The 22,148-nt window shown below is 41.9% G+C and overlaps 2 protein-coding genes across 4 annotated transcripts in view; one reads left to right on the top strand and one right to left on the bottom strand.

Annotated features, from left to right (window-relative positions):
• The window catches only part of TMEM134 (transmembrane protein 134), a 38,893-nt gene that overhangs the window by 3,596 nt on the left and 13,149 nt on the right, over positions 1-22,148 (bottom strand). For 2 of the 3 annotated variants that reach the window (XM_053449849.1, XM_053449850.1), the window contains exon 8: positions 21,517-21,908. In XM_053449849.1, the coding sequence (XP_053305824.1) occupies positions 21,826-21,908 (83 nt within the window). In that variant the 3' untranslated portion in view covers positions 21,517-21,825. Of the gene's footprint in view, positions 1-21,516; positions 21,909-22,148 lie in introns of those variants that run through there. The other variant, XM_053449851.1, reaches the window with a different exon arrangement.
• Positions 1,722-21,521, top strand: LOC128468160 (calcium-binding protein 2-like). The gene is made up of 6 exons (XM_053449848.1): positions 1,722-2,164; positions 3,094-3,124; positions 11,912-12,055; positions 13,596-13,705; positions 19,982-20,129; positions 21,354-21,521. The coding sequence occupies exons 1-6, from the start codon at positions 1,865-1,867 to the stop codon at positions 21,380-21,382; spliced, it is 762 nt and encodes a 253-aa protein (XP_053305823.1). The 5' UTR covers positions 1,722-1,864; the 3' UTR covers positions 21,383-21,521.

Below are 22,148 nucleotides of genomic sequence, written 5' to 3'. Positions count from 1 at the left end.
TGGGCTTCCTGCCGTGTGCCCTGCAAGTGGGCAACCTGCCGTGTGCCCTGGAAGAGGGCTTCTAGCCGTGCCGTGTGCCCTGGAAGAGGGCTTCTAGTCGTGTGCCCCGCAAGAGGGCTTCTAGCCGTGCCGTGTGCCCTGGAAGAGGGCTTCTAGTCGTGTGCCCTGCAAGAGGGCTTCTAGTCGTGCCGTGTGCCCCGCAAGTGGGCTTATCTGCCGTGTGCCCCGCAAGAGGGCTTATCTGCCGTGTGCCCCGCAAGAGGGCTTATCTGCCGTGTGCCCCGCAAGAGGGCTTATCTGCCGTGTGCCCCGCAAGAGGGCTTATCTGCCGTGTGCCCCGCAAGAGGGCTTATCTGCCGTGTGCCCCGCAAGAGGGCTTATCTGCCGTGTGCCCCGCAAGAGGGCTTATCTGCCGTGTGCCCCGCAAGAGGGCTTCCTGCCAAGTAACTTCCATTGCATATCTATTGTTGTACCATCGCATTCAATACAACTCTTAATCCAGATCTGTTGTCTGTGGTTTATTCCTGCGCCTGTCTGTAACCCCAGACCATAATGCATCGTGGGGTACAGACAGAGCCCCTCGTATCCCCTGCACCTGGGCTCCTTATCAACCTGTGTTCTCAGCTCGTGACATGGGGACACAAATTGTACACTTTGTAATGTTTTTAAAATGCAAAAAAACAAAAACTGTGTGTGCTTCTCACCCTAATAAAGTTGTCAACAAATATATAAACACAATATAAATGAGAGGTTTTGGTTATATGAATTGACCAAAGCATAATTAAGCTCACCCGCCACGTCAAGGCACACTCTCAATAGGATGAAAATCTACTCTCACTTCCTATATAGTGGGCACACAAAGCAGTTTATACTGCTACCAAAACCTTATTAATGTGTTGGGGGAGGTGCAAAACGTTATTAAGGTGAGAAGCGCAAACAGTTTTTGTTTTTTGTATACACTGTACAGCCAATACACTGTTTGGTAGGCCTCATTTACACATTTGTATTATTGGAGCCTGGAACTATCTTAGCACACCAACATTTTTCTTTTCCCTGTTTTTAAAATGCAGTCTACCGTATCTACAGCTTTTTCCAAAACCCTCCTGCCGTACTTGCTGCTGCTCACGTCCGCAATGCACAGACTTCATCTGCCAGTCAGGGCTTCTACTCCAGCCCCCTCTAATTGGTGGATGCACCCTTATCATGCTTTTAAGAATAAACCTTGTCCCCCAGGACAGCCAAGCCACGTACAATTGTAAGAGTAGTACCCCCCCCTTGATGGCAGCTATGCCCATCCTTCAATCCTTTTGTATAAATCACTTGTCAGTGCTGCCTAGGATCACAAGAGGAATGATAAATTATTACTTGGGATTTTCTTTTACCTATGTATCCCCTGGCAGCACTATTGCATATTTCATTTGTTGGCTTTTAATAATAGGACGGAAAATGGTTTTATCTGGAAAATAACACAATGAGTTGGTTTTTAGCATCCCTAATATATAATCTGGCATTGAAGTCTTTTTTTTTTTCTTTTACGATAAACAAGCAAACCTTTCCATTGTACATATCTTACTTTAAAATGCATTCTTAAAGTGCTTACATTTAAGTAGAAGCTGCCACTTTCTGCCTCCTTCGTGGGCCATATATACAGTGTAACTGTAGGTGTTTTATACTATGTATATATGTATGTATACATACAGTACAAGATACAGGTCACATGTCCCCATTGTAATCTCTTTAAACTCATTACCAAGGCTCAGAACAAGTTGATGTTATTAGATTTCTGTTAATCCTAGGTTGTCTCTAAAGCCTTCTACAGCACTCTCTTTGTAGGGAACAGACAGAGACTATCTGTGTTTGTCCTATGTCTCACAAAGCAGGAACTGATGCAGCGAGGACCCCAGAAAAAGATGGGGGAAAGAGTCACCCTGTTACAAGAAACAAAGAAGGAGAAGATTCTGGAAAGAAAGGAGCAGCAGGGCGACATGACGACTGCAGGAAAGGTCAGACTGGGGGAAATCATGACAGGAAGAGCCCTCATGGTGGTCATCATGAGGGCCACCATGCTAATGGCAGGGGACATCACAAAGGGAAACGGGTGAGTGACACCCAGAGCATTACAACAAAGACTTATTCACCATTCTTGAATGCACTCTTCAGCAAGGTAAGTAACAATGTAAAACAGTGGATGTGCATGTGTGAAATTGTATAACAATGTTCTGACAAAACTATAACAAAACTTTAACAAATGCACAAAATACGTTTGTTAATCTGGTTTGAAGCAAACAGAGTTAATGCCCTGGGCTAAATTAACCTGAAGGGTCCACAGCTTTCACTTTTGCCCACTGACCAGCTGGTTGAGTAAAACAATAAATTAAACCTCAAAATGTAATTTTGAATGTACATAACTAATAAATCTCAAGTCACACTGAATTTGTAAGGTGTTTTTTTAAATGCCATACAAAATAATAATGTCCAGGGAATAAACTGCATTTAAGAAGGCCCTTAAAGCAAAAAAGAATAATGACATGGCCCAGATATTGTAAGATGAGCTACCAATGTTGGGCAGTTCAAAAGACTAGCATAGACAATTAGACAGTAATACGGAGGTGGCAATGGTGGTGTCTTTGCTTAAAGGGACACCCCATCTATCATTTGCACTTTGGTACACAATAGCTGAGTGTCACTTTAAAATTAACTTTTTTGTCCCTGGTGTGAGTACATGGAGTGATTACTCATAATCCTCTTCTATGCAAATGCAGTGTGTCTCTGCCTCTCCGGGTCCTTGGCTTGGAGGAAATGTATCCAGCCAAAAGCATCCCTTGCTTACCAGTGCACATGCGCAGTGCTAGAATTAATGGGTAAATCCAGTACTGACTCGCATAAGGGTTCTGGAAGGTCTAATGAGATGCCCTGTGTCCATACACAAAAAAGTGCAGAAGACATGCAGGCAACAGAGGGGAATGGTTTTAAGAATGTTCGCGCTTCCATATGTGGTCTTCATTGGTAGCTATGTATGGAATATTATACTGTCCATTATACTGTCCCAATAATGTTTTTAACCCTTTATGTGTTTTTTTTTTTACCATTCAGGAAAGAGACTTGGCGCCAGAGGAGATGGATGGTGAGTTATTTACTGTCTAGTTCTATGCTAAGGCCAGCATTTCCCTTGATGCCTCTGTCCCATTTCTTACCCCCTACTGAGTTTGTAGACTATAAACTCATAGTATGAACATCTAAATGCTGTTTCTCAAGGTATAAAGTGTTTGTCAACTATTATGTCAGGACTGTACACAAACATAGCCATGGTAAGGAAAACAAAGCGATGAAAACTCCTTGCCACAGTATTTTTAGGGTCTCCTGTGACTGCTTGTACTCTGTTTCTGTGACTGCCTTGAGTAGTGCAGAGGGGATGAAATCCTAGGTCAGGACAGTTAGGGAGCCATTTGCTCTAAAATTCACTTGCTTGCCTCCAACTCCCTTTCATAGCGGTCTGCATTAGTGAATTAGTAAATTAGGGTGTTGTCAGATTTAGTTTGGTGATCCAGCATTTGCTTGAGTCCAAGGTAGGGTTGGGGAAAAAACTAGGGCTAACAGTATTGTCTAAGGGCAGTTATTGTTGATGTAAGAGTTGTGCATACATTTTGTTAAAACTTCAGAAAACTACATGCAATGATCATAAAAAATTATAAAAATATGCTAACTGTAGTGGAAGAGTGGCTTTGCTCATGGACTCAGTTCTTGCCAGGGAAATTTGCTTTTATGTCTGTAGAAACCCAGTAAGAGAAGGGTAAGGACCCCAATACATTAATAGACACAACATCTAAAACTTCCAGACTTCCCTCTCTTTTAGCTATGCAACCAAAGCCTTCCAACATGGTGGCCTCTAGTGTGAGAATTTCATCATTGAGAGACAGTTCTCCTCCCTTACCTCCTTCAGAGTTGGGAATGTGTTCCCACAAGCTTAGGGCCCTGTTCCGGACCCTACCAACAAAGCGGGATCCAGCAACTTGATCATAGAAATGAAGCAGGCATTGCATGAAGAGGTCATTTGCTCTGATTTGACATTGCTGGAAGTACCTGAAACCCAGAGACAGCGTCAAATTTCTGACTCACAGCTGTCACCCAGGACCAGTCTGTACGGTAAAAGATCTGGAAAACAGGAGTTGGCACAACATGTGAGGATACACTGCCTACTGGAAAGAGAAGGCCCTAAACATCTCAAGACCAATGTAAGATGCCTTTTTAACATGCTACTAGGCTGACCAGCTTTATTGGGCATTGAGACCTAGAGGTCCCCCAGATATGCTATAAACTGCTTTGTCTGAAGCAGGAAATAATGATGAAGTGCAAAAATGTAGTCCTCTGTCCAATCTCCCCAACCACCCTGTGGTTTGTGCTCTTTGTGCTCTTACTTGCTAACACACTTGCTGACAGAGGGATACATCCTGGCACTCACTGCACTCACTGGAAGGCAGAACAAGAGTAAGAGAGCAAGAGCAAACAAAGAGAAAGAGGAGCTACAGAAAAGGAGACAGAGACGCTGGAAAAGAAAAAAAATTGTGGAATGTGATTAAGCATTGGTGTGATGGGTGTACCACAACCAGTGCCTGGCTCAGTATAAAGTGATTGGAGTTATAGTGTACAACTGTCAATGACTGGATCATTATATTGTGATGAAAGTTATGCTTTATCACTGTCAATGCCTACCTTAGTATATAGTGATGGGACGTATGCTGTCCCACAATCAGTATCTGGCTCAGTATAAAGTGATGGGAGTTATGCTGTACCACTTGTACATGTAACTGTGATGGAAGATAAGCTGTATCACTTTCAATGTCTAGCTCAGTATATTGTGATGGGAGTTCAGCTGTATCGCTGTCAGTGCCTAGCCTAGTATATAGTGATAGGTGCACCACAATCAGTGTCTGACTCAGTATATGGTCATGGGAGTTATGATGTACCACTGTCTGTGCCTGGCTCCATATATAGTGTTGGGAGATATGCTGTATGAGCATCATTGACTAGGTCAGCATATAGTGATGGGAGGTATGCTGTACCACCGTCAATGCCTAGCTTAGCATATAGTGGTGAGAATTGTAGTGGACCACAATCAGTGCCTGGCTCAGTATATAGTCATGGGAGCTATGCTGTGTCACTGCCTTAGTATAGAGTGATGGGAGTTATGGTGTAACACAACCAGTGCCTGGCTCAGTATAAAATGGTGTGAGTTATGCTGTACGAACGACATTGTCTGGGCCAATATATAGTAACGGGAGTTATTCTATACCACCATGTATGGCTCATTATATTGTCAAGATACAATGAAGTCTTTGATCAGTTTGCAGAAATAGAGGCTCAAAGCCAGGGAATGTTAATTAATTTACCATTTACATAATAGACTTAATGGTTACTTTGGACCTGTGTTTATTTGGGGATTTTGTTATTAAAGAAAACAGTATTCATCTGTTCAGCAAATTTTATTTAATACTTCATTTATTAAATACATTTTACATTTTTAAGCCATGTATAAGATCCGCCCAGGTCCCAAACACTCTTGTTGTGCCCCTGCCGCTCACCCCTGTGCAGAGCTGATTTTTTCCCCCCTTGAAATTATCCTCCCCTGGGCTTGGGAGCTGCCCGAACACTAGAACGCTGCTCCCTACAGATTATTTTTATTGAATGGTCCCACTGAGGCTGATTAAATGGGTCCTCAGCTCAGGGAAATTGAAACAACAGTGCGCATGCATCTGCAAGTATATGGTGGTTGTAGGCCAAATCTTTGAGTTATTAGTTAAGGCCAAACTACTGTTCTTTTCCTGTAAGCTTTGGGGTAAACGTTCAATAATAATATTTTGCTTTCATTTTTTATGGTTAAGCAACCAAGAACTTGAAATATATATATAATACTACTTCTGTGTAGCCTAATACTACAAAAAAATTATTTGTTACTAGTACTATTACAGCTACCTTGAAGTTTTGCTTAGTATAGTCCTCATCACACAATATATCTTCCTTTTAAAGAATTAAAAAAATAGAATTTAACAGCAAAACAAGCAGCTTCACTGCTTGCTGAATGTCACAGTAATCCCCTGACCTTGAGGACATATGGGGGTATGTTTGAGTTTGGGAACGGTACAATGGAGGATTCCTGGGGAGACTCCTTACCTGCCTGCCCAGTCCCCTCTTATGTCTAAGTGTTATGTCTCGTCTGCCCTAACCAGACTCCCATGAACTAGCTGGCTATGGGGGCTCTACAAGCCAGGAAATGCTTGATGTGCCTGACTAAGACCTAGCTGCAAATTCATGGAACTGTACGGCCGCTAGGCACCACAACGATGCCCGCAGACAATTGGAACTGCATTACTACGCACACCCGTTGTCCCATCACGTCGCTCTTTTTGAGGTTACATTAAGCTCAGGGTGGTTACAGAGAGGGAGCTTGGTTTGGAATCCTGGTTTTATTGCCAATCTTTAGGACAGGGGTTTACCTAGCTGCGGCTATGGAACTCTGGCCCGGCTACCGCACGGACTATTCCTGTGGACCTTTCCGATGCTGTCACTGAGCTTTCCAATGGTACCCTAGGATTGATGCCTCTCCCTCGAGATCACCCCGAAATAGTGACTCTTTGTTGGGTGGGCATTGCTGGCCATATAACTGTATGGAGGTGTCGGGCTGTGTGATGGTTGATGAGATTATCCTATCATGTTTTGTGTATAAATGTCTGTGCTGTCTTCAATAAACTCAGTCCTGTTTTACCCCTACACTAAGTCTCAACTAGTGCTTGAGGGGAGAAATAAGATTTCTACAGCCGTGCTACTCAGTGAACCAAACATTCAGCACTTATGCTAAGACTTTTTTACTAGGCTATTTGATTTTCTGCCTAGTACTACCAGTCTATATTTAATTTTTTTTTCTTTGAAACTGCAGCACAGCTATTGAGCAAGCCCTCAGCATGATGTGACAGGAGTGAGCTGATTGAGCAAAGAAGATTAGCTCACTCAATATCACTCCTCTTAGTGCAGGCAAAATGGTGAGATTCTCCTCCTTAGTGTAGTTAAAATGGCGGCCACGACGATGGAACGACTGGGTGAACGGATGTAGATTTTTGTATTGCGCGCACTCATTTTCTTTCAAAACGGCAAAATTCTTCCCAAATACTCATTTGTATGAAAACAAATGCGTAAGTCTAGTAACCCATTTCATGAACCTTCCGGTGCACCGTGCTTGGGCTGATGTAGTGAGTGATGCTACAAAGGACATGCAATTTGTACTTGCTATGTGATTCACCACTCAGTCGCCCATGCTCTGTGAGGGTTTGTGGTTCTACTGCTTCATGGTTGAGCCGTTGTTACTCATAGACACTTCCACTTCAAAAAAAATAGTAATTACAGTGGACTAGAAGCAACAGAAAAGCATACAGTTTGGTCCTGGTGGTATAAGATAAATGTGGAGTATAAGCAATGTCAATATTTTCTTGGAATACTTGAACAAAGCAAAAATGAGAAATAAATCCAAGAAACTACAAGAGTACTTTGAAGATAGTTATGAAGGCTTTATTCATGGATGCTATATAAGCATACATAAGGCAAGTGAAATCACTTGATACGTTTAGCACCTCTATGCTTCATCATAAACTGACTAGAAACGATCCTTTAATTATAAGTGATTCTTCAATTAATACATAATGTAGGCAGGGAAACCTAATATTTGTTCCCTGTTTATTTTTTTTATTTATTTTTTTTATTTTTTTTTGGAGCCCGAGGTGCGTGCTCCTGGGTGCTGCAACTGTGCCGTAGGCAGCAGAAGCCAGACTACGATACTGAGTTCCCTCATGGGGAACCCAGACAAATCCCCCCCCCAATGGAAGGGTCGGATCTCACCCGAAGGGTGAGACTCCTTGCTGGCCTTCTTTGAAGAGAGGAATGGTCCAGAAGGCTCCCAATCCTCCTCCAGCAAAGTCCAGGCTTCACTGCCTCTTAAAAGAAAACAGTGTCCAAAAACAACGGTGACAAAATTGTGTGCCAATACATAGTGAGGGCCTCGCCGTGAATTCAAAAAGCCGTGAATCAAATAAGGGGAAATTAATTGGCACTCGTGAAAAACGAAGTGATATATAAATTAAGGTGACTCCAACATTTCTGCCGGGGCAAATCAGCACCTCAGGCTCCATTGCTTTCCCAGCCTTAAGGCCAGAAGATCAGTGTATCCCCCCCCCATCCAAAGGGGGACTACACTTGATCTTAGCCTGATGGATATACGTCATTGGTCTAGAAATAGTTCTTGGGAGTGTGACAATGTGAATAGCCTTACTGTAGACACCACAGTTAAGGATGTACATTTTACATTCTGGGATAAATGTGTTGTTGCCTTTCTGCAAGAGTTGCAGGTGAGGTATTGCCCTCTGAACAGATTAGAACGTTAAAGACTCATTCCGATTTCCTGTTTTTATCCATTGAACAGTAGAACCATAGAGGCTGACCTTTTAGGAAAAACTGTTAGAAAGGGATTTATAACAATCAGCTCTTTCTGCCAAGGGTAATAAAAATAGGACGTTCAACATGTAATGCATATAGAGCTTTAGGCCTTGAAGGATTTCAAAAGCTAATGACAACATTAAAATAAAAAAACTAACTGTGGTAGTCATAGATGATGAATACAACATATGTGCTAGGGCACATCTAACAGGGTAGAAATTTCACAAAGTGACTTGTGGCCAAGTTACTGAGTTATTTACTACAACCTCTTCTACTGTCAATGTTTCTCTATGGAGATGGCATGCCCATGTGCTTGATTTTATGCAAGCATATCCAGTATTTCACAAAAGTCAGTACACCCCTCACATTTTTGTAAATGTTTTATTATATCTTTACAATGTAAAGTAGTGAGTGTACAGCCTGTATAACAGTGTAAATTTGCTGTCCCCTCAAAATAACTCAACACACAGTCATTAATGTCTAAACCTTGGCAACAAAAGTGAGTACACCCCTAAGTGGAAACGTCCAAATTGGACCCAAAGTGTTATTATTTTGTGTGTCCACCATTATTTTCCAGCACTGCCTTAACCCTCTTGGGCGTGGAGTTCACCAGAGCTTCACAGGTTGCCACTGGAGTCCTCTTCCACTCCTCCATGACCACATCATGGAGCTGGTGGATATAAGAGACCTTGCGCTCCCTATCTTCCGTTTGAGGATGCTCACATGCTTGGCCAGTCCATCACCTTTACCCTCAGCTTCTTTAGCAAGGCAGTGGTCGTCTTGGAGGGAACCGTGCTCTGCTTCAGTATGTAACAGTACATGTTGGCATTCATGGTTCCCTCAATGAACTGAAGCTTCCCAGTGCCGGCAGCACTCATGCAAGCCCAGACCATGACACTCCCACCATAATGCTTGACTGTAGGCAAGACACACTTGTCTTTGTACTCCTCACCTGGTTGCCGCCACACACACTTGACACCATCTGAACCAAATAAGTTTATCTTGGTCTCATCGTACCACAGGACATGGTTCCAGTAATCCATGTCCTTTGTCTGCTTGTCTTCAGCAAACTGTTTGTGGTCTTTCTTGTGCATCATCTTTAGAAAAGGCTTCCTTCTGGGAAGACAGCCATGCAGACCAATTTGATGCAGTGTGCGGCGTATGGTCTGAGCACTGACAGGCTGAACCCCCCTTCAACCTCTGCAGGAATGCTGGCAACACTCATGCGTCATATTTCCCAATGACAACCTCTGGATATGACGCTAAGCACGTGCACTCAACTTCTTTGGTCTTGGCAATGTCCCTATAGCCTAGGCCATCTTTATGTAGACCAACAATTCTTTTTTTCAGATCCTCAGAGAGTTCTTTGCCATGAGGTGCCATGTTGAACTTCCAGTGACCAGTATGAGAGAGTGTGAGAGAGATAACACCAAATTTAACACACCTGCTCCCCATTCACACCTGAGACATTGTAACACTTACGAGTGGCCTGAACCTGGGGATGGGAAATGGCTAATTGGGCCCAATTTGGATATTTCCACTTAGGCGTGTACCCACTTTTGTTGCCAAGGTTTAGACATTAATGGTTGTGTGTTATTTTGAGGGGACAGCAAATGTACTCTGTTATACAGGCTGTACACTCACTACTTTACATTGTAGCAGAGTGTCATTTCTTCAGTGTTGTCACATGAAAAGATATAATAAAATATTTACAAAAATGTGAGGGGTGTACTCACTTTTGTGAGATACTGTACGTAGCTCCACATTATATATGAAGCTCAGTTTAACCATTCCCATTTTTATTACGCTTATTGGTATTTACAGTTTTACACTATAGGGTGATTACTGCCTTCTTACAGTTTTTTTGATACACTGAGGATACTTTTTTCAACCATATATATTTTAATTTGAGGATATTTATCCTTTTCCAGTTAATGTAGGGGCATGTGTTTAAGCAGTATCTTGGTTTTTATGGTTTTATGTGTCATCATGTGCAGGGTTATTTGTTTTTCACTTCTCTTTTTTATAGTGTGTGTGTGTGCGCTCTATTGTCCATCTAGCAGCAGGATTTTATTTTCTCTATTTGACCACTTCTTATTTCAGGTGCTATTAGCTTCATTGTATACACCTGTTTGCAATGGTTGTGGCTGAAACATCTGAACTGAATAATTAGCAGGGATGTCCACATATGTGTTCACATATATAACGGCATGTTCTTATATACATGCACACGCTATCCAACAACATGCATATATTTAGTGTGTGTATACAGTGTTTAGATGTGTATAATAAATACAATATATCCACTGGCTCCAACTCTTTATATCCTGTAGATATTGACATTAACACAGAAATACACATACATCACGATCACTGAGTAGGCTGAAGTGGCAGACTAAAGCTTGCCTTTTGCATCTGTGGATCAATGGCCTGTAGTCAATCAGGCAGAAAGGTATGTGTTAAGGAAACACACTCCTCTGCCATCCAATTTGATGAGGGCATTAATCAACCTGGAGGAGGAGGAGTAGAAACCTGCAACGTTATAAAACCCCACAGACTTCTACACTGCTCCAGTGTTTCAGAGCTTTGGTTCCTGTGTGCCCCTGGACTCTAGTGTCCAGATTTACCTTCATTGCTTTGCTGCAGTTTCTCCTTTGGATTGCCTGGCATTTGACGACTTGGTTGTCTCGTGGATTACCCTGTTTGCCTTTGACCTTGACCTCTGTTTGACTTTCTCTTCAATTGATTGTCACCTGCCGTGACCATTTGGACTGCTTCTGCTACCACAGACCACCTTAAAGGGTTAGCATCTCCTGTTCTACGCTTCTACTTCAACTCTGACACACACACAGCAACATACTAATACACACAATCCACCTTTGTCGGCTCAAGAGGGGGAAGGCTGGTGCCAGCTCTTCTGTCTCACCTGCCACTGCATGTCCCAAACCAAGGAGCAATTCTTTGTAATCCACCAGGAAATTACATCATATGCTGGTGCGCAGACTCAGTGTGTTGGGCATGAGGAAGCGTGGCCCTCAGCACCAACCTAGCAGTATGTCCAGGATGGCTGGGGGACTGGTGCTAGGGGCCCGTGGGGGCCTTACTTTCCTCCCAGGTGGGAGAGTAGTGCATCAGTTAAAACTGATATGAAAACTTGAAATGAGGTCCCTGCATTACCTGCAACTGTTAATCACACTGTAGCAAGTACATAGCATGTTTACAGTGTATTAATTAAAGCTTGACTTTGCAGTTGAGTTTTGGTGAGAACATCTCGAGCTCATCTTGGTTGAGCCTTTTTAATGCACATTTACTTTAGTGAGCTCATTCTTCTGTAAACTTCCGCAATTGTAAAAAAAAGTGTAATTGAAATGCTAAGTGGAGGAATATCACTGTATTTTCATAACACATTTTTATTTTGTTAATTTGTTTCCAGAACTTCATGCTGCCTTCTTGGAATTTGATGTGGATCAGGATGGATACATTGGATACAAGGAGTTGGGTGAATGCATGAGGACTATGGGATATATGCCAACTGAGATGGAACTCATAGAAATCTCCCAGCACATCAAGATGAGGAGTAAGTGTCCCCACTTACCTTTTTCTTCGGGCTCTTGATCTGCTTTTCATCGGTTATCTCACAATATAATTTAGGGTTCCCAGGTGTCCAGTTTCAACCGCCATTTGTTACTAGTGTTCAATACTATGGGTGAAGACTTCTGGCAGTCCTAACTATTATTATTTTAATATCCAATACGTTATTGGTACAAAAAAAGTGTCCTGGCATGTGATTATGTGTTAAGTGTGTGATGAAGTACAATTGCATAATTGTCATCCACATACTCCCAATGCTGTATTTATTCTCGGAGCTGCCCTGGGTGTAACCCAGGGCAGCACTACCAACCGCCCCCTTTGCCCCACTCCCCTTACTGCTGAGTTCCTGGGATATGACATGTACCCTGACTGGGTACACCTCCCAGATGATCCTCCCTTCTCCCCATGGCCACCGGGAACACGAAACTTCAACCATCAGCCAGGACCCAACAGGAAACCTCAGTGGCACTGTAATATACAGAAGCATAGCAATACCGTGCTTTACCGCCCTGACAAGGGCAGCACCCCAATAACAAGACAGGACTCATGTTGAGGTAAAATATGAACTAACTTTATTGAGGAAACAATCACCACCAGCCTCCAAGAGCTTTTCAGTAGGCTGGGGATGAGTTACGACCAGCATGCATCATACCATATGTAAAGCATAATATGCAGATCATATGCAAATTAGTTATAACCGAAAACCACACCAACTTGCAGAATCCTGCCATCAGAACCAATAATTTTGGTCAGACAGGCAGGAGGAAGGGACACTGGGTAAATAGAGAACTCTTGCTCTCTCACTGTTGCCTCCCTATACCCCTAATCAGGTACAGGGTGACTTAAACATAAATCCAAGCAATGGAACCAGATATTGCACTGCAATTAGTGTCCACTGTCGCCTGCTGAAAGTATGTAATGCAATCCAGGGGTCCACCGTCTATGACGGGAAATACAGCCTTCAGGCGCCCCCCAAGTCACGGAGGCTTCATCATATGCCTGTGCCCTATCCTTTAAGGACACACAGCACTGGGTGGAACTACGTTATGGAGGTAGTGCTCACTAAACACTATATAGTGCTACAGTTAGAGCAGAGATCTCCTGATTACCTGGCCCATTGAACAGTTGTGCTATAGGAAGCCTGATCCTATTGGCTCCCTGTTATACAGCAGCGGGGCCTATTGAGGTTGGGCCAAGATATGCCACTGCATGTCCCAACCCAAGGAGCAGATCTTTGTAATCCAACATATACTGTTTTAGAAATAAGGATGCAGAATAGGGGATGAATTGCCTAAGCCGGTTTACGTGAGGTTGCTTTGAGGAATTTAGGCTGCCCACCACTGCTTTTTGTACAATGCAATGGAAGTGTTACAGGAACTGCATTGAGGTTATGGAATTAGCAGTAGCTACTTGGGGTTAAAAAAGACCCCCCAGGATCTTGGTTTAAAGTGGCCTTAAAATAAATGCTTATGTTAATATTATTGTTGTTATTATTTTTGCCTGACAGCAACCTTTTGTTCTCACAGTGGGTGGCCGCGTAGACTTTGAGGATTTTGTGGAACTAATTGGTCCAAAGATGCTAGCAGAAACAGAAAATATGGTAGGAGTGAGAGAACTCAAGATTGCTTTCAGAGAGGTACGTGTGTTGTGAAAAAGATTTTGAATTCTGCCTTTCATAGCATTCCATCGAGTGTATTGTTAATAATGCAAACACCTCACCTATTATACCACCTTTGTCTTTTAAATTATTCTTGGATCAGCGTCAGGACAATCATTGCAAAGCACAATCTATCTATATTATCCTCTCAGACTAGAATGAATCTTGTATGTTATGATGAAACAATGTCCATTTTTGTGCTGTTTTTCATATCTTTGTTCATCATTTGTTGCAATAATGAATGGCCTGCTATGTCTGCTGAAGGGTTTTTTATTATTATTTATTCATTTTTTACTTTACCTTAGGTTTGTTGTGTATTGGGTGTGTTCAGTGCAGGTTTTGTTTTAATGTTTTAATTCTCTCATGCCATAGAATGGTGGTGAGGGGTACCTGATCAGTGTTACCTTTGGATTTCACTAACTGTGACATGTAGGAAGTTGAAACAGATGTGGTATTTGGAGAATAATAGCGATGTTAGCGATCCATTAATAAATCAAAATACTAGATGTGCAATATTGTCATGGGGTTTTGGATGTTTCAGTCTATTGGGGATCTGCTACACTGACTTGTATCTTCATCTGCAAACATATATTATTTATTTGTTCTTAACTTCAAGAGTTTTAGATAATATGGCAACAATGTGTTAGGGAAAAAAGTGCTACTTGATTTACTATTTCCAACATATTCAACCTCCTTGGGCTTCTGCCACTGATATCATTATGAAAACTGCTTCCTACTGGCTTGCAGACAAGGTATGTGTTTTTACTACCTAGGCTATAATGTTTCCAAGCATGTGTATCTGAATGAGGGGCTTTGTTTTCGGGGGGGGGGGGGGGGACTTGTGTTCTGTCACAACATGGCCTAGAGACTATTTGTATTTGCTGATTAGCCTCTATAAGCTTCACCCTTTGAAAGATATATCATGTCTGCTTTCTTAGGGACTGATAAGCTAAGTGATCTTCCCACATCTCAAAGCCATCATAAAGTATCTGTACCTGTAAGTCTCCCCACCTGTAAGTTCTTCTTTGAGAATACTAGCTACCATTGTCATAAAGGAAACAGGACAGTTTGTGTACGTCTTCAGATTAGTATTGGTGGCATCATCTGTGATTTTAAAGAGGATCATGCTAGGTAGTTGACCTAGTTAATTTTAGGTACTGCTAAGGTCATCGGTGCCTTTTACTGTATTTTTGGCCTGATGCCTGGGCTGACTTGGCATCTTTTCTTACATAAATTGCCTCTTGCTTGCACCTGTATCTTATTTTGAACTACCAAGCACATTTAACTCCAGCTGATCCCTATGCTAAAAGTTACATTTTTGGCACATGTAATACTGGATTGGCCTCAGACTTTGATCTTGTTATCTAATTACTCTAGTGATGGATTAAATAAAAATAGAAACATGATAAGGACCAGCATTGAATATGTGAAGTCATGCATATGCAATACAGTTTATATATTAAAGTGGGCTTAATGTATCAAGGTCATCAGACTGGACATCAGACTATGGTTTCTGCAAAAACATTTAAAAAATACAATTTGGTGATTATGCTTAGGAACATTACGTAACAGCATTCAGCTCACTAAGATTATCTTGTGCCCTTAATTGTTTGACAAAGCTGGTTAATCCAACTGTTACTCTTACTTGGTGTATGTCAAATGTCACCCTTGCGGCATCTACTGATGTATCCGCTGACATAGCTGAAGTACTGCTTTGTTTAACCCCTTCAATCCCAGGGGGTTTTTGGTACCTTGTTACACCTGTTACATCAGATCAGGGGGAGTGCAGGCTGTCAAACGACAGCCTGATCTCCTGTGCAAGAAGGGCTGGACGTACTGGTACGTCCATAGGGGACTGAAGGGGTTAAGTTTGTTTCTCTGTAACCATGTACAGTTACAAAATTATGTTATATATTATGCTTCATTAGGACAACCTTATCAGAACATATTTCCAAGAATAGGCTTAACGGTCCAATGGCAGAACTGTCTAAGAACCCTTGACCTCTTATGGAAAATGGTCAAGGAAACAAGGAAGTGAGCAATAGACAGAACAAAGATTGTTTCTCGATTTATAGGTATGCCATGAATGTGGTATAAAGACACAGGAATCACTTTTATGCAGAATAGAAAACCCACTCAGTGAAAGAGAAGCATCTAGTTCTCTGGCAACAACTTTAAGACTTTATCACCAGCAACCGTGATATATGGAACATTACACAATGCTACCATAAGATCAATCACCTTTTATATTTTCCATGAAAAAATCCTGCTGCTGGCTTCACCAAAGAAAACATACATAACACAACCAGAGCCGGCCTTAGGTGTTCTGGCGCCCTGTGCGGACTACTCCTCTGGCGCCCCCCCAACCCGAAAAAAGAAAGGAATAAAAACTTGTAACAAAACTTGTAACAAAACCCCAATCACTATATAGTACGCCAAACATCTCTTCGCTCCTTTTCTTCAGTTCTTCTGTCTTCTTCCGGGTCAGAGGGCACGGACAGCGGTGGGCGCGGCTTCAGTGTTGTGCACCGGGATCTGACAACAAACCCCGGCGCACAGCAGCTGTTGCCGCGTGGATCACAAGGGAGCGGTATCGGAGGTCTTTAACAGACCTCCGGCTCCCTTGAGTGATTTTAACCCGGGTTCAAGGGTTCCTTGAAACGGCTTAAAATCACTCAAGGGAGCCGGAGGTCTGTTAAAGACCTCCGATACCGCTCCCTTGCGAGCCTGCTCCTCCAGCGGCGGACATTACTGTCCTTCTCTGGAAGGGTTCCGGGTGCCCCCCTGATGAGCGGCACCCGGTGCGGACCGCCCCCCCGCTAGGTACGCTGCGGTGGCGTCGGACCCCGCAGCGGCGCCCCCTGGAGTGTGGCGCCCTGTGCGGTCGCACAGGTCGCACACCCCAAAGGCCAGCCCTGAACACAACCCTGATTCCTAACAAATTCCTACAAATTAAATACATTACCCTTAAGACATGCATACCCATTGAAATCACTTCCATCTCATGTGAACTAACAAATTGAAGTAATATTTCGGGTCATTTAGTTAATATGAAGTCAGATGAGGACCCGTACTCGGACTGGGTAGCTCCGCTCTTAAGACATGCATACCCATTGAAATCACTTCCATCTCATGTGAACTAACAAATTGAAGTAATATTTCGGGTCATTTAGTTAATATGAAGTCAGATGAGGACCCGTACTCGGACTGGGTAGCTCCGCTCTTCCTTGCCGATGAAAGCTTAATTGCTCAAGGGATTAACCCTTCATATTACCCCAAGCACTAGCCGAGACATAGTGTAGGGGTAAAACAGAACTGACTTTATTGAGGGCAGCACAGGTATTTATACACACAAACATGATAGGATTAAAGGTATAATCTCATCACCTCTGCCCGGCGCCTCCATACAGTTCTATGGCCAGCAAGATAATAAGATTCAGGAGTCAGCCTTTAAATTATTGTCACAATGGTATAAAATTCTGGTGGACAATGCATAGTTTTCTACCTCAAGTCTCTCCTTTTAAATGTACCTACATCTCTGCCACATCTCCAGCATGAATTTATTTGGTGGTCTTGTTCTCTTATACGTACATTTTGGGAGAGAGTAGATTTTCAAATTTCTCCGCAATCCTTATTACTCAACAGTAGCGTACCTAGTGGGGGGCAGAGGGGGGGGTCCGCCCCGGGTGCCGCTCGTCAGGGGGGTGCCACGGGCTAGGGTGACCGCATGTCCCGGATCCCCGGCAGCCTCGTCACTTTTTTTTTTTTTTTTTACACGGAGGAGAGAGGGGCGCCTAGCAACCGCTCGGCGCTCCTCAGTCTACTTCGCGAGGCCTCTAACTCCGTCGCGGTGCTGGCATGTCATGCTGAGCACCGAAATATGACGTCATATTTCGGCGCTCAGCAGTGAAGCAGCGCAGCGGCAGAGCAGGAAGACGAAGGCGTCGTGCTCCCACCGCAGGACTTCTGGATGGAAGTCCAAAACCTTTAACTACAAATGGGGAGAGGGGGGTAGATAGTGGGGAGGGAGAGGATGGTAGATAGTGGGGAGGGAGAGGGGGGTAGATAGTGGGGAGGGGGGTAGATAGTGAGAATGAATGAATGTGTGGATGAATTGTGGATGAATTGTCTGAATGAGGGAGATATTTAATGAGTTTGTGAGACTGCATTAATGAATGAATTTGTGTGAATGAGAGAGAATAAATGATTGTGTGAATTAATGAGTGACTGTTAAAGTGTTTGTGTGTATGATAGATGTATAATTGATGTAGAGCAGGATGTTTATGGGACAAAGATGGCACAGGCCAGGCTGTTTGGAGACAAAGTTGACTCATGTTGGGCTGCTTGGGGACAAAGATGGTAAATCCTAAGTGTGTAATCTGGGTGCTGGTCAGGTTCTATGTGGGCAGTGTGGACGCCAGAGCTGGCTTTGGGTTGTGCAACCTATCATCTATGACTGTAGTTTTATCTCTTGCTATGTTTCCATACATTATTATTGTATACCTGCAAATACGGGATTTGTATGTCTGGTCCTATGTCTCCAGTGCTGAGTGTGAACAATAATAATAACAATATAACAATATATATAATTGCTAACCGCAATCACACAGCATATATATAATTATATATAATTGTTAATTACTAATATTGTTATTGAATTTTTTTGTCCTATTTTGCTGTGTTACTTACTTTAAATAAAAGCGTGAGTTTTTTTTATGGTGGGGGGTCATATTTGGTTTCGGACAGGTAAATGCTGGATTTTCAGTTTCCGTCCAGAGTTTTCGTTTCGGTGCATCCCTAAGCCAGACACTGAAGTGGTAGGCCTATACCACATCAATGTTTGGGATAGTATATAGTGATAGGAGTTATGCTGCACTATTATGAGTGTCTGGCTCAATGTATAGTGATAGGGATTACGCTGTACCACCATCAATGTCTGCCTCAGTATATAGTGTTAGGTGTTACGCTGTACCACCATCAATGTCTGCCTCAGTATATAATGATAACAGTAATGCTGTACCACCTTCAATGTCTGCGCCAGTATATAATGATAGAAGCTATGCAGTTTTAAAGTGTTTGTAGGGGGGGGGTGCCACATACAGGATCCACCCCAGGTGCCAAATACTCTAGGTACGCCCCTGTTGCTCAATCATACAGCGGGTTTCTTATGGTAAATATAAACGTTCACTTACTATTCATCTCATTAGTGCCGCCAAGGCTACTATTCCTAAATTTTGGAAAGTGATGAAAACCCCACCTTTGGAGCACTGGCTCAAAAGAGCCATTTTTATCTGTCACATGGAAGATTTGGTTGGGTCTTCGAGGGGTTTGGCTTACAAAAACTGCCTAAACTGGCTTCCTTGGAGGGATTACTTAATTCTAAATTTCAATTTTGGGAGTCTAAGTCTTTGGGATTTCTAACTTTGGGAGTTATTGACAATAAAGGAGAATTAATTACATTTTTAAAGGGACAGTGTAGCATATAAATAGTGTACATTCTTTGTCTTGTACACAGTAGGCTTTTTTTCTGTGATTTATCTGCATGTTGAAAGAATGAAATTCAGCTAATTTGGCCTTCCTGCCCAATTCACTAAATGACTAAATTTTCTTTATATATATATATATAAATAATATTTGTTTTTGTTTTTTTAACATGCAAGTGGAGGAGGCTACCATAAAATGGATTTATGGTTTGGCCCATGAATGTATTTGCTGGTGCCACTAACTCAACATAATGGTTTACTGAACTCACAAAATCATAATAATATAATCTGAGAAACAGCAAAACACAAAATGTGCCTAAAAAGAATACAGCAAAAAAATAAAACCAGTCTGCTGCCAGATCAAACTAGTATGGAAAGGGATTTGAAAACTCTCACCGATGACTAGAAATTAGCACCAGCGCCATTTTATCTAGCTAGGGAATCCCCGTATCTTAAATGTGGGCTGGAGTCTCCGAAAGAGAACCCTACGCGCTAGCCTTTATTTTACATAAGCTTTAGATTAAGATACCATTGCGTTTAATATATACTTACTTTAGAGCTCATTTTCAAGAAAATGTACATAATTTTATACTTGCATAATACACAAACCTTCTATAAATATGCCAAGGGAAAGATTTGAGTAATGTGTGACATTTTACAGTAGGGTCTGTAATCTGCACCAAATAATTATTCGCTATAGATGGAACTACTGGTTTCAATTTAATCTTTGAAATTACACGACCACCCCTGCACTCTTTTTTTTCTTTCTCAGTTTGATGTGAATGGGGATGGACATATAAGTGGTTTAGAACTAAGTGATGCTGCTCAGAGTTTTTTGGGAGAACCTCTCAATCCAACTGAAGTGCAGGAAATAATTCACGATGTCGATCTGAATGGAGATGGGAGAGTCGACTTTGATGGTAAGCGATTTATTTTTGTAACAAAAATGTTAGTTCCTTCATGTTATGCATACAAAACTGTACAAATAAAAAAAGATAAATTAAAATGATCAGACTACAAATTAAAAAATGTAAAGAGCAGAGATCATTTATGGAAGAAAAAAAACACAGGGGGGCAAAAAGTCCTTCACACCAAAAGGCAATATGATTATTCCCTGGATCACAGCATTCTTTTATTCCTTACAAAATTGTATGCAATACACCCAAATTAGATGCATTAAGTAAGATAATGCAAGTGAATATACTTAATATATATGTATTGGGGACCCATGGGAGAAATCATCTTAACCTTTTGTTAGAGGCTAAATGAATGTTCCTTCCTTTTGTCGAGTTACTGCGTTGCTTCCATTGGTCATCTGCCCCCCCAAAGCAGACTGCGTAAGGATGAGTGGGGGAGATGGTAGGAGACTCATGAAAGTTGTCATTTTTTTGTCCATAGTTTCACACTATAAGATAATTTAATAATGTCTCGGAATCTGATAAAGCTGTTATACTGTTGGTTAAATAAAAAAGCACAAGCTTTAATCCATTTAGTTATGCTAGAGTTGTATAGGTGACAGATCCCAGCATCTCCCTTTCAAGCAGTGGAGATTGTAATTTTATTGCCTTCGCCTTTAAAGTATCCCCTTATTTTAATCACAGATGGTTGGATTAACAGCCTTATAAAGAACGTTTCCATAAACGGAATAAGATCCCACAGAGTAAGTGATCATATTAACGAGGAGCGCTACACATTTATTTCCCAAATCCCTAATGGTCCCACCATTTTATTCTGTTATGCTTAGGTCCCAATTGACAATCTTTTGTCTCCTCTTTCAAAGAACTTATATATCATGCACAAAGCAAAACACGAGGCAACAGGGCCATTCCATGTGTTTCTATGGTAACTGCAGCACTTCTAACTCATGTCAGTAGCAGGATATGACGACTAGTGATGCGGTAGCCATGGACTTCAGAGGTGAATTTAATCATTTTTTGAACGGGGAATAAAACTTTCATTAGGACCTAATGACAGTTTATAAATATCCATGAAGTCACAGTTGTGTTTAAAATGGAACTGTCAAAGTAAAGTAATATCTACCATCAAAATATTCCGGAATGCATTCTTTATAATTTAGCACTCTGTTCTAGCTTTCCCTATATATAGAATTTGCAATTTGATATTACCTGTGTGTTCTCTTTCAGAGTTTGTCATGATGTTGTCATCCAGATAACATTTGCAGACAAGGTTATACCACAGCATGAATGGACATCCGTGAAAGGGCCCTGCTACGCAACTGTGTTCAAATGGGATCACTGGTTTTAACTTTTTTGTAATTATGGTAACATTAAACAGTTACAAGCCATGTAAAATGTAGTTCATTTAATTACATAAAAAATGTGCAACAGTCTAAAATTCACAAGGCCTCATTGTGCCGTATGCAAAAATATCAGTCACAGTGGTTAATTGCATCACAGCTGTGCATCCTTATTGGTGATCAAGACCTCGAATGAAGATGTCTTCTCATGGCTGATTCATACACCAGCAGGAGACAGCTTCATGGAGATCTGTTGTTTTCAATGTTACAGTCCTAGTGGTTTCCATAGTGTTTTGGCATTCAGTGTTATGAGGTCCCCAGGTTAGAGGAAATGAGTAACAGGAAAGTTTGCAATTAGATCACTTGTCAAAATACGGGAGGTAGAATAACTGGAATCCATGTCTGCCTCGCACAGCACAATATATAAATATGACGTGGTAAACTGCAATAGGAGAAAGAGACAAATCAGCAAATGAGGGGGGAAAAGTAGGGTAGGAGGATCGCAGAATCTGACTAGCTGTGATTCCTGCCATACCTATATACGTTTTTCCCTGCAAACTCATCAATGCGGTTATTTGAAGTAGAAATTTTAGTCAGGAATGTTATTACTGGAGCAGTAATATAGATTTTCTGCTGTAATAACCTCTGAAAAATGGCATGGAAGATGCACAGAAAGAAAAAA

The sequence above is a fragment of the Spea bombifrons genome, chromosome 11 (genome assembly GCF_027358695.1).
Source record: "Spea bombifrons isolate aSpeBom1 chromosome 11, aSpeBom1.2.pri, whole genome shotgun sequence".
Classification (NCBI taxonomy): Eukaryota; Metazoa; Chordata; class Amphibia; order Anura; family Pelobatidae; genus Spea; species Spea bombifrons.
Note: the sequence above shows the minus strand (reverse complement) of the source record. Positions and strands in the feature narration are given on the sequence as shown.